Source organism: Crocodylus siamensis, chromosome 15 (assembly GCF_052110815.1).
Source record: "Crocodylus siamensis isolate JL-2025a chromosome 15, ASM5211081v1, whole genome shotgun sequence".
Classification (NCBI taxonomy): Eukaryota; Metazoa; Chordata; order Crocodylia; family Crocodylidae; genus Crocodylus; species Crocodylus siamensis.
The window spans coordinates 32769616-32781885 of NC_143409.1; the positions used below are offsets into that span (position 1 = coordinate 32769616).

Sequence of the window (12270 nt, forward strand, 5' to 3'; positions counted from 1 at the left end):
AGAAGCTTTTAATCTCTCCAAATCGAATTGCAACCCTCCAAATTGATTTTGGAAAGATTCTGTGATTTGGACCTAGACACAGCTTTAAATGTTTTTTCTATGTTTTTTTCTACATACCTCAAGGTACTAGACAGCTCATGAATACTGAGATGCTGGGGCAGATGGAGTGTCCCATAGGAGCAGGGGGGGTGGTCCCCAGCACATTCAGCGGCAGACCTGGAGGCGGACCAGAAGCACTTCCAGTCCCCTTCCAGGCTTGCTAGGGAGCACGCAGGGGAGCCTCCCCTGCACTCTGGTTTGGTGACTAGTGCCTCTTGGGTCTGGGGGGTCACCTGGGGCCCCCCTGTGGCTGATTGCCAAGTTGCGGGGGCTGGCAGCAGACTTGGAAATGGACCGGAAGTACTTCTGGTCCACTTCTCCGTTTGCTGCCGAGCACACAGGCCTGCCTCCCCGTGCTCCTGTGGGATGTTCCATCTGCTCCAGCATCACAGCATTCACAAGCCATGCCTGGTACCTCAAGGCATGTAGAAAAAACCTTTGAAGCTGTGTTTATAGTTGAATTGCTGATTTCTCTGAATCTGTATTGAATCTTCAGTGTCAGATTCGGCCAAATCTGAATCAAATATGGCCTGTTTTGTACACCCCTAAAAGACCATGAGGTTGTTCATAATACATGCTACTTGAGAATACAATCATAGGAGTGAAACTGTTCATTTATAAAGGGTTAAACTCCGTGCAGAGCATCTGGATCTTCACTTATGCAAGTCCCTGTGCTGGTTTATGCTGTATATAAAGGTCCCATTCTTTCTCCAATAGAATGGAGGCATCCTTGTAGATGTGAATGTTTCTGACTACTCAACTGTCATAAGCTTCTCAGATTACCATGAGGGAGCTGCACCAGCTCTTATCATTAACCACACTCCATGGGACAATCTCATATATAGCCAGAGGTATGTAAAAGTAAGAATTCTGCTATTTGTTTTTTACTAAGTTCTTTATTATTTTCTATCGCACCCCCAGTGTTAAAAGTGAGGGCATTTTTCTCTTCTCTTTGACAAAGGCCGTGTAATGAAGAGTATAAAAAAAAAAAAAAAACACAACAAAAAAATGTGAATTTTGATTTTTTTTTTAATTGCAGTGGACTACAGGATGCAATGCATTTAAAGCCAAAGGAGGTATGCCTGTTTGCGTGGGCTGATCCAACTGGAATAAAAAAACTAATCTGGAACTATGCACAGACTGTTGGCGAACATGATCTGCTTAAGGTATATCTTCAAAGCTTGGAGAATTTGAACCAAGCTAGTAATCAGCTAGTGATGCCCTGGAGTTTAGGCAGACTTTGGATATGTTATAAGTCCATGGATAATGTATAAGACCTTCCTACTTGGGCATGTGTTGCAGTCTCGTGTGGGAAATGATGGAGATATGACACTGTCATCAAAGAAAGACTTTCAATTTGCTTTTTATACAACAGTCAGTCAGCTCTAATGATGTTTTGCATAAAGAGAAAGGGTAGGATTTTTATTGTGTTAAGAGTAGAAGCTTGCATCATCAGACATGCCTCTGTAGAGGTGAGAACGTGAAGATGGCCATTTTATTGGAGTAGGAAGCCTGTGTACACAGCAAACGTTGTTATTATTTCTATTTTGAACTGCTAGCTGAATGTGGCACTTATATAGCAGTGATGGTGCTACGTAAGTTAAAGCACTTTATGAAACACTTCTGTGAACTGAAAATGAGCTTCTTGTATTTATTTTAAAGCATTCTAAGTTTTACATACATGCGTGAACCTGTGATTTGGTATCACTCAGGCTCTTGTAACGTACATCCCTGAATAGCTTTGTTCCTTCATTCAGAACTACTTTTACTATGAAAGGAATCTGGTGTGTTTTTAAATATAGAATTCACTTCTAATGATTTGTCGTCTTACATATTTAAGGATCAGTATTTGTTGAAAAATATTTCTGAACTCTCCTATTGCTGCTGAGGTTTTCATTTTATTAGACATAGTATCTGGCTGAACACAATCATTGGTTTACTTGATCTTTAGAAGAAAACTTATATGGCCTGTAAGATGGAATGACTGTTCCATCAACTTTGCACTGAATTTGGTACAGGACATCATAAGGGACTTACTAAATTCCATTATTAAGTTCTAATTTTTCTTTTTAATTTGACTACTAAGTGTTGCAATGAATAAGAAGTAATTTGCTTATTTCTGTAACCAGTTCACGTATGTCAGGTTTTTTTCTAACACAGGATGACTGTGGCCAATTTTCTTACAATCCAAACACCCAGATACATTGGGTGTCCTTTCTGGATGGACGGCAAAGAGTATTACTTTTTACAGATGATGTTGCATTAGTTTCCAAAGCACGGCAAGCAGAGGAGATGGAGCAGCCTGATCAAGAAATAAACTTATCACTTCATAGTCTTGGACTCTCTCTAGTCAACAATGAAAATAAACAAGAAATTTCTTACATCGGGATTACTAGGTACTAGATGGAAAAGAGAAGTATCCATCTAAATAGATCAAATAGTTTTGTAGATGTAAAGTGTAATTCACCTCCATAGTTGTCCTTCTGAGGTGGATAATGATCTCTAGAATCTGACTTATTAGGCCATGTGTAGACCAAATGAGTGGTGTGTGTGCACGACTCTTTAAAGTGAGCTAAATGCTCTTGCACCCTTCAATGGTGCTGGTGTTTGCATGCCTTAGTGGCATATTGCGTATTAATTCCAGTTTCTGCAGGAAATTCAGTGCCATAATGCACCTTAAATGACCTGGAACTCCTCCGAGGAGTTTGTTTTGCTGTCCCTGCAGCCGTGGAGCGAAGCACTGGGCTCCGTGCGGGTCAGGGGCTCTGCAGGAAGCCTGGTGGCAGCCTGGGAATGCAGGCTGCACCCAAGAGAGGCAGGGGAAAAAAAGCTGCAAGCCTGGTTTGTTTTTGTTTTTTGGGTTGTGTTTTAATTTTTATTTCCCCTGGAGCCTGCATGCATGCCTGCCCGCCTGAGCTGTGTGGGGGCCAGGTGCTTTCCTCCATGACTTCAGTGCCTGCAGGTTGGTGCTGCCTTGGGCACCAGGGCCGCGCCCCCCCCCCCCCCCGGGACTGCTCTCCCTGTTGGCAGCTCACTCGCCCCTCCCCACTGCCAGAGAGGCAGGTAAGTCTGTATGTGCATGGCATGGGGGTTTAATTGTCCCTAAACTGAAGAGGTGTTTTTAAACCCACCCTGCTTCAATTTAGGGCCCCCATTTAGTCTGCACACACTTTTTGTGGTGCGGGCGTTATATTTTAATTTATTTTGTGTTGCAGAGAAAGCAAAGGGAGTATATATTTCAAGAAACTTTATTTTTTCATCTCGTTTCTCCTAGACTAGTAACCCAATTTCTTTAATCTCTAAGTGCAGCTTTACTTGGTTTTAGCACTGTGCCTTGAGATACAAGACAAGCTAGATAAAATCAAAAATATGTGGTTGTATATGATTTGTATACATGGAAGAATTATGTAACTTCTTAAATAAGTTAATTTCATTCATTTATCTTGCAGTTCTGGTGTTGTGTGGGAATTTAAACCAAAGCAGAGATGGAAACCATTTAATCAAAAGCATATTAACCTATTGGAGCAGGGCTATCAAAAATATCTTGCTAAAGGTGCTATGGAGGATCCAGGTTGGGTTAAACTAGAAAACTTTGAGGTATGGTTGTGGTTTTTCAGCATTTAAACAATTTCACTAGCAAACATTGTATAACTGTTACCTTTTCTTTTACCTCTACAGTCTATCTAGGCAGCACATGAAAAGTTTGTATAGGAGATGCTTTTGCTCTTTTTATATATCTGCATAATTTTACAAGCATTTCTGTCTAAGTAGCTGTTAATAAGAACTGTTCTGTAAGACTGATTTTCAGCTATTTAGTAACTGTATACTGTTTATGACCCTTCTTTCAAGAGTCAAACAGCTTTCTGAATTTTAATTATTAAATGTTTTGAGCTATACTTACCTTGAATTCTACTTCCCTGAAGTCTTTCTTGAATTACTGTCTTTATGAAAGGATTAAAACACTTCCATTTTACAGGGCACAACAATGTTGCATTCACCTTGAACTTGATGATGAGGTTCTATTTACCATGTTTTCTTGGAATCTGTGGTCATAAGTAGTGACAAAACTCTGGATTTACAGTTTAAATATGGACTCAATAGCTTTTCATTTGCTGCAGTAGTATTTATAGTTTGTTATTTAAACACTTGCCTAAACAAACGTCGGCACTTTGCTAACTAGAGGCCCTTTAGTTTCTTCATTTAAGTACTGATGGATATAAAAGCAAGCTTTGTGTGTGATGGCCTGCCCTATTTTGTAGAATTGTCATCTTTTAATGCACAGGAAAAATATATAGGTGGCAGGAATGGCTGGGATCAAAATAAGACTATTTTACTTGCAACTGAATATCTGATTACCTCTAAAGGGTTGTTCAATATAAAGTTTAGGAGAAAAAGGGTAACTAAGCAGAGCTTAAGTATATACTTACGTTTTTAGGTGAATTTCAGTAAAATTCCAATGGAAGTGCGCCTTCCAAGCAAGTGCAACATTCGGCGTAACTACTTATCAGGAATTCAGATTGAGTTCAAACAGTCTCCTCACCAAAGAAGTTTACGGGCTCAATTGAATTGGCTTCAGGTACCATCTTTCAGTTTTCCTCTCTAACCTAAAGCTGAAAGGACTGTCTGGTGGAATTTGTTTGAAGGTGTTTAGGACTTTTCATGTATTTGTGTGAAGAAGCAATTGCACAACACAGAATATTGTCCCTGTGAAACTAGGAATATAGTGCTTCCTGTAAACATGTGACAGTACTTGGTACAAAACGGAAAGAACAAAAACTGAATCTTTTGAAGTATTCTGAAAGGAGAAATATGGCTATTGCACTATATCAACTATTGAATTCCACCTACAGACCTAGATTGTATATATTTTACCTACTTTTAATATTTTTCGTTCTGGAAAAGAAAGGAAGCATGCAATGGTGTTCTCTGAAGGGTACAATAGTAGAGAATAAAATATAGGGATTGGAAAAGGAAGAAAATGTGTGGTACTGCTTAAAAATATTTCTTAAAAGAATCTCTCTGAAAAACAAAACTCCCTGGCTATAATTTTCATAAGAAAGTTGCTGCTTCTAAAATCTGGAATTGGAGTTGTTCCTTGGGACCACAAGTAAATGTGTTCTTATTAGTAATTTTGGGTGCCAATACACAAGCATGGAGCCTGCTCTGATGCGCTGGAATTTCAGCATGTCAGAGCAGACTCAATTTAACCGAGTCTCTCAATGTGGCAATTACCATGCTCCAGCAGCCTCCTATGTTTTGTGTATCGGCATTTCTGGACTTAAAAATGGTGGGGAAGGGGGACAGGTCGCATGAAGAAAAGCTTGTCAAATGAGCTTTGGTTCAAGCACCCCCACCACCATTTTTACATGCGGGGATGCTGATGCAATAGATGTAGTGGCATTTGAATTGGAGTGGCTCTCAAAGCCGTTCTAATTGAAGTGCTGTTCCCCACCCAAGCACATTTTAAAAGTGCCCTTTATTTGCAGAATTGCATGTAAAATCCTAAACAACTGAAAAGTTTGTCCTTTACTAGGTTCGTTATAATTTGGCAGACTAACTGCAATGATTATGTTGTTAGTCATTTATAATGGAGTGCTCTGTTACTGGGAAGTGTATCAGTATGGTTGCTTTGGAGAAAGAGAAGTTGCAGTTTAAGTTAGGTTTTCATTTTTTTTTTCTTTAGTTAGTCAGGCACTCTAATCATAACAGTGTATCTAGGTATTCCTATACCTGTAGGAATTGGGTATGCCCCTAGTCTGCAGACAGGACAATATTTTGATTTGGTCTCATAGATTCTGAAGTAAAGAGATGTCGCTAGTAGGGGAATCTTGCAAAATGTGGCTCTTCATGGATGCATGCATGTGGAAATAGGAGGTTGGGGGTAAGGAGGGCATGGAAGAGAGCATTGCTTTCCCCTACTTTCCTTCCCCCAAATACTAAGTAAACCCTTATTTAGTTATGATTTTCTGAGGTTCTGTTTCTAATCAGAGCAGTTAATCTGATCAACTAACCTATGCACTAGATCAGGGGTTTTCAACCTTTTTTAAAGGAATGTACCCCTTCTCGAGTGTACCCCCTTCCAGACTGGGGGTGGGGGGTGCTGATGGCCAGCCAGACATGAAGCTGGTGGCCTGCAGTGGTGGCATGGAGTGGTGAATGACAGCAACAGGAGGTGGAGAGCATGCACGTGGCAGCTACTGCTGCCATTCACCGCTTCACGCCACCACCACGTGTCTGGCTGCCATGTGTATCCCCTGGGGCTGTCCCAAGTACCCCCAGGGGTATGTATGTCCCCAGTTGACAACCCCTGCACTAGATGAATGATTCTCAACCTTTTTTTAGCCTCCAGGCATGCCTTCCATAACTTCTAAATTGCTCCAGTTCTAAAAATAATTTTATTTAGTACAGTCCTTACCCCCTCATGTAGGGCCAGGCATGGATTAGCGTGTGCCCATCTCCTTGTACCCCGTGGCACCCTGAAAAGGTTCTGGCAGCACCCTGGTTGAAAGCATCTTGCAGATCCTGGTTGAGAATCGTTGTGCTAGCTAATAACATGGCTTCAGATTTTAATGCAAAGAGAAAATAACAGATGAAAAAAGGAATTCTTTCTAATTATTTAAAAACCTAAGTTTCTGAAAGTGTTTAAATGTGGAAATATTACTTCACCTTTACTTTTACCGAAACACTACTCCGTTCTTGTGAATGTATTACAGGTTGATAACCAGTTACCGGGTTCAATGTTTCCTGTTGCTTTTCACCCTGTGGCCCCTCCCAAGTCAATTGCCTTAGATTCAGGTAAATAAAGATTGGAAAATTTCACTACATTGTTACTACATAAAATGTTTGTATTTAACCACAGAATGGAATGTACTAATTGCTTTGTACTCTTTTTTTTCCTTGTCAGAGCCAAAGCCATTCATTGATATCAGTATCATTACCAGATTCAATGAGTACAGTAAAGTACTCCAGTTCAAGTAAGTTAAATGTAATGCCTATGGAGTTAATACCTCTGAATAACCTTAGATTTAGTTAAAGACCTTATGTTTCAAAGCCAGCATTAAAACAAGCCCAGTTTTGATACTGAACTTTGAGGGTTAGTCAGTTTGGTTTGAGGGTTTTTGGGTTTTTTTTAATAAAAGCATCTTTAGAGGATATTTCTATCATAAATGGATTTTTTTTCCTCCGAAGCTGTCTCAGCTAGTTACCCAAGCAAGCAAAATGAGGTCATTTAGGACACTTTCACGTGTGCTCCGGGGCTGGGAGGAGGTGCACATTAACTAGAGCGGTTCTCGGGAGCCACTCAAATTATAATGCCTGCAACATCTTGTGTATTTAGTGTCCCTGTGTTTCAAAATGGCAATGGGAGCACTTTTAACTAAAGCTTGTTTGACCACCTTTAGCACCCCTGCTGTCGTTTTGAAACATGGGGATGCTGAATGTTTGAGGTGCTGGATTAGATTAGATGTTCTGATTAGAGTGCTTCAGCAGCAGACTGGATTTTAATTTAATCTGAATGCATTGAAGCATGTGTAAAAATTCCCTTAATGATAGCATTACTTCAGCTGCTGTGGTAGCCATTAGGCGTGTGCAAAACAGGCTGTATTCGTTTCAGATTCGGCCCAAATTGGGGACAGTGATTCAATTCGTTGATTCGGATCACTGTCCTTGATTTGATTTGGCCAAATCTCAGTCTGCAGATTTGATGCTGATTCAGAGAATTGGTGATTCGGCTATAGACACAGCATTAAATACTTTTTACATACCACAAGGTACCAGACAGCTTGTGAACTGCTGCAGTGGTGGGTGGATGGAGTGTCCCATAGGAGCATGGCAGGGCCCCCCATGTGCTCAGTGATGAACCCGAAAGAGGACCAGAAGTACTCTGGGTCCACCACCGAGTGTGCGGGGGGGCCCAGCTCTGCAGTTGGCTGTGGGGGGGGCCCTGGATGCCTCCCTAGACCCAGGAGGCACCCGTCACTGGGCGGGGGACCCTCCTGTGTGTTCCCTGGCAGACCTGGAAGTGGACCGGAAGTGCATCTGATTCACTTGGGTCTGCTGCCAAGTGTGCTGGGGACCCCCCTGCATTTCTGTGGGATGCTCCATCTGCCCCACTATCTCAGCAGTCACAAGCCATCTTGTACCTTCAAGTATGTAGAAAAAACATTTAAAGCATGTGTGTGTCCAAATTGTCAAATCTCTCTGAATCAATTCAAAGGGTTCTGATTCAATTCGGAGAACTTAAAGGATCTCCTGATTCGATTTGGATTCGAAGATTCAGGTACTGAATCTCTGCCAAATTGAATCGGCGACCAAAGCTTCACACAGCCCTAGTAGCTACCCTCCCTTGGTAAGCAGAGCTGACAAGTATGTCTGTTACCCTAAAAATGCAGATTACTTCTTCAGACTTGAGCTGTGTTATTTCAGAAGGTATTTTGCATAGTGCATTAATTGCTTAAAACTAAATTATGAACTGTTGGCCTCAAGAGCTTTATTTTGTCTTTGATTTACCATATTTCCTCAAATCTAAGTTGACCATTTAAGATGCCCCTCCAATAATTTAGATTCTGTATATGGAAAATTTTTATCTAATTGTTGGCGGGTTGTCTTTTTAAATACATTTCTCCCCTGCCCTTTACAGTAGGAAAGCAGTGGCTAGGGGTGTCAGGTGGTCCCCTTGCCCTCTGCCCCCTCCCACTTGACCTTCCAGCCTTCTTGCCGCCCTGTCACCAGCTCTCTATGGCCTCTGCCCCTCCCCTACTTTCCCTTCTCCATCTCATTGCCACCCCTCTCCCCTTGCTCTCCAGACTCTACCTCCTTTCCCTTCTTTTATGTCTGTGAATATAACTTACTGGCTAGAGAAGGAGGAGAGAGGGTCAGAGAAGAAATCAATAATTTGCCCCTCCATAAAAATATTCTGCTTTGACATAAGTTATTAAAAACATCCCATGATGCACTACAAACCTTCCATAACAAGTCCTTAAGAATCTAGTACCAAGCATGTTTCATCTAAGACATATGAGGCGCATGCTGTTGCTTTTTTAAATATTTTTTCCTTTCTCTCTCTTTCTTTCTCTCTCTCTCCCTCCCTTTTCAGGTATTTTATGGTTCTAATCCAGGAAATGGCATTGAAAATTGATCAAGGTTTTCTAGGAGCAGTTTTTGAGCTGTTCACACCATCTACAGACCCAGAAACTGAAAGGCAAAGGGTACTGTAGACTTCTAAAAAAAGTATTTATTACCTAGTTAATATTGTATTTTGAAGACCAGATTTTAAGCAAATTTCAGAAAAATCATCAAATTTGTAACTGTACCAGAACACTCAATGTTAGTTGAGGGTTGGGGAGAGATGAATATTTGTGGGGGTTTTTTTTGTGTTGGGGGTTTTTTCTTAGTTAATTAAAATGAATTATATGCATATACTAACCTTTATTAATTAGAATGCATTATAATTATAACCATAGGGAGTCCTCAATATTCTCTTAAGTTTAGAGTTAAACTTAAGTTTAACTTAAGTTAAACCCAAGTGCTGGGTTTAAGGGAGTTCTAGCATTAGCTTTGAGGAGTTTGGGTAACGGGTATGCATGTTATTGGACTACTTGTTTGCGCTGTGCTTAATTACCATATTAAACTCACGGGCAGTTTTGAAGCAGAATGAATGGCAGAATTTCTTGGTTCTAAAGGAAGAAATACGTAGTTAGGTGGGCCTCCAACTGAACCTGAAGAATAGATGGGAGGATAAATGACTTTTGTAGAATCTGTACCTCTTCAGAAGGAGCAAAATCCAACCTAATCAGCTCAGGAATGAAGATAAAATCCTTTGGTTTACTCTGTATATTTTTTGTCTCCCAGATAAAATTGAAAGTCCTGTCTAATTTAGGGGAGTAGCCCTGAAATTTTTTTAAAGAGAAGAACACTTCAAATAAATGTTGGCCATATTTGGTACCTCATTTCTGAAAGCAGAGGTAGAACAGTAATCTATGAGAAATTTTAAGCAAGATGAAATCAAATTTGACAAGTTCACTTCTGTCAGAATAAAACTTATGCTTTGCAAGAGAAACTGTATCACAGAATTATCTAGAAGGTATTGATTATTTCCATTGGATAGAAGGAATTAGCATAGCTATCAACATTTTAATGCAACGGATGCTTCCTGATTTGGAGGACTTGGCTGTGCTATAACCATTTTGAGTAGCTACTGATTTTGCTTTTATCAAAGCAGTCTTTTCCTGTTTCAGTTTATCTAAAAGCCAAGGAAATGAGTGTTGGCTTTATTTTGGGTTTTTGAATAATTCTGTATTGCTTTACAGACTAAATTAATCCAGAAAGATGTGGATGCTCTTAATGCTGAATTAATGGAATCTTCTCTATCTGACATGTCGGCCCTCAGCTTCTTTGAGCATTTTCATATATCTCCAATCAAGGTATGTGTAGGGGTGGGGCAGAGATGAACGTTGTTTTTTTCTTAAGTTCTCAATTGATAATGCATTATGCCTGACATTTGGTTTAACTAAATACTTAAATGAACAGTAATACAGCCCTTCATGCTGGTCTTCATTGCTTGTAGGACACTAGACCTAGTCAATGGATGGGCAGTTATTTTGGGCAGAGGGCCGCTTAATGAGTTTTGGTAAGCTGTCAAGGGCCACATGACAAGCAGCCCAGGGCAGATGAATGTTAATTTTCTAAATTTTTTAGGGGCCCCACAGGCTGGATAGAATGGCCTGATGGGCTGCATCTGGCCCCTGGGCCACATTTTGCCCACCCCTGGCCTAGTCAAATACCTTATTATCAAGTAGAAAAGTTTCTTGCTTAAGTTGGAATTCATCATAAAATATCTGTGTTGTTTGATCTACAATTGGTAAAAATTGCTTCCTAAATATCAGGGTATAATGAATGGATGTCCAAACAAGGAAGTGCATAAAGTATATAGTCTCTTGTTATATAAATAGGGAAGAGGCTAACTTTTAAAAAGTAATACTGTTAATCAAGATTTTCATGTCAAGGATGTAAACAGTTTTCATCTTTTTTTCTTTACTAGTGTTTTGTTCCTTTTGGAGTAGAACTGTTGTATTCTAATTCTGAATTTGGCTGTAGTACTCTTTCTGCAGTGATTTGACTGATGAAGGAACACTTTTCTTTAAATTACCTGCTTGCTTTCTCTTAAGTAGAGCTTTTTATGAAATAGGTCATAGATCTTTATGTAGCTCAGAGATGGTTACAATTTTTCTAGCCCTATTAAATGTTGTTTTTTAGGGATTTAAAGATGCTGTCAATAAGTTTGAGAGAAGGGCAATACAGCCTTCTCTTTAATTCATCTGAGTGGTCCCATTATTTAAAAAAATAAAATAGATGAAGGCATGGTTCAGAAACTAGTTGAAGTGATAAGATTGGGAAGAAAGAACTTTAATATGCAAAGACTATGAGAAGCTTCAAAATTGAATTCATCTGCTGTATATTCCCAGTCATGGAGTACATTGGTTATTATGAGTGAACTAAAAAAGATGTTCTTACCTTGCGTCCAAGTTGGGAAATAAAATGTAGACGTGCTTTGCAAAGAGCTAGGGAAATAGTTATCTGAAGAGACCCAGAGCTTAAAGTACTAAATGCAAATGCTATAGAGACCCAGAGCTTAAAGTACTAAATGCAAATGCTATAGAATCTCTGCAGTTCAACTGAAAACACTGTCTAATGATCTGTAATAGTAATAGTTGAAAGAAGCTGTTTTTCACTAATACTAAATTTCTGTCAGTAGCTGGGTTTGTCACATTTGTTTTGGCTTACTGTCTCACTAACTGATGGATATAGTTGTAACTTAAGAAGCATTATAACAATCCAGCAGTTCTTTGAATGAAGACACTTAATTTAAGGAGATCTGTATACCAGGAAGAATACAAATGTTGGAGAAATTCTATTACTAGCCTTTTAAGTATATTCCACGGTAACTGTTCAGTAACTAATTCTTATATTTGACTTGAACGTTAGATTTCACACAGAGTATTTTGCTCTTAAATGTTTCTGTCTTGTAGCTGCATCTGAGTCTGTCTCTGGGCTCAGGGGGAGAAGCATCAGACAGGGACAAAGAAATGATCACTATCCATTCTGTCAACTTGCTGTTGAAAAGTATTGGGGCTACTCTGACGGATGTGGATGATCTTATATTTAAGTAAGCCA

The 12270-nt window shown here is 39.8% G+C and overlaps 1 protein-coding gene across 1 annotated transcript in view; it reads left to right on the plus strand.

Annotated features, from left to right (window-relative positions):
- VPS13C (vacuolar protein sorting 13 homolog C) overlaps window positions 1-12270 on the plus strand; it is a 157731-nt gene that overhangs the window by 122447 nt on the left and 23014 nt on the right. Inside the window, exons 63-72 of the mRNA XM_090030191.1 lie at window positions 817-950; window positions 1139-1265; window positions 2260-2495; window positions 3549-3696; window positions 4535-4675; window positions 6813-6894; window positions 7004-7073; window positions 9194-9305; window positions 10407-10520; window positions 12126-12262. Of these exons, the coding sequence (XP_089886317.1) occupies window positions 817-950; window positions 1139-1265; window positions 2260-2495; window positions 3549-3696; window positions 4535-4675; window positions 6813-6894; window positions 7004-7073; window positions 9194-9305; window positions 10407-10520; window positions 12126-12262 (1301 nt within the window). The remainder of the gene's footprint in view (window positions 1-816; window positions 951-1138; window positions 1266-2259; window positions 2496-3548; window positions 3697-4534; window positions 4676-6812; window positions 6895-7003; window positions 7074-9193; window positions 9306-10406; window positions 10521-12125; window positions 12263-12270) is intronic.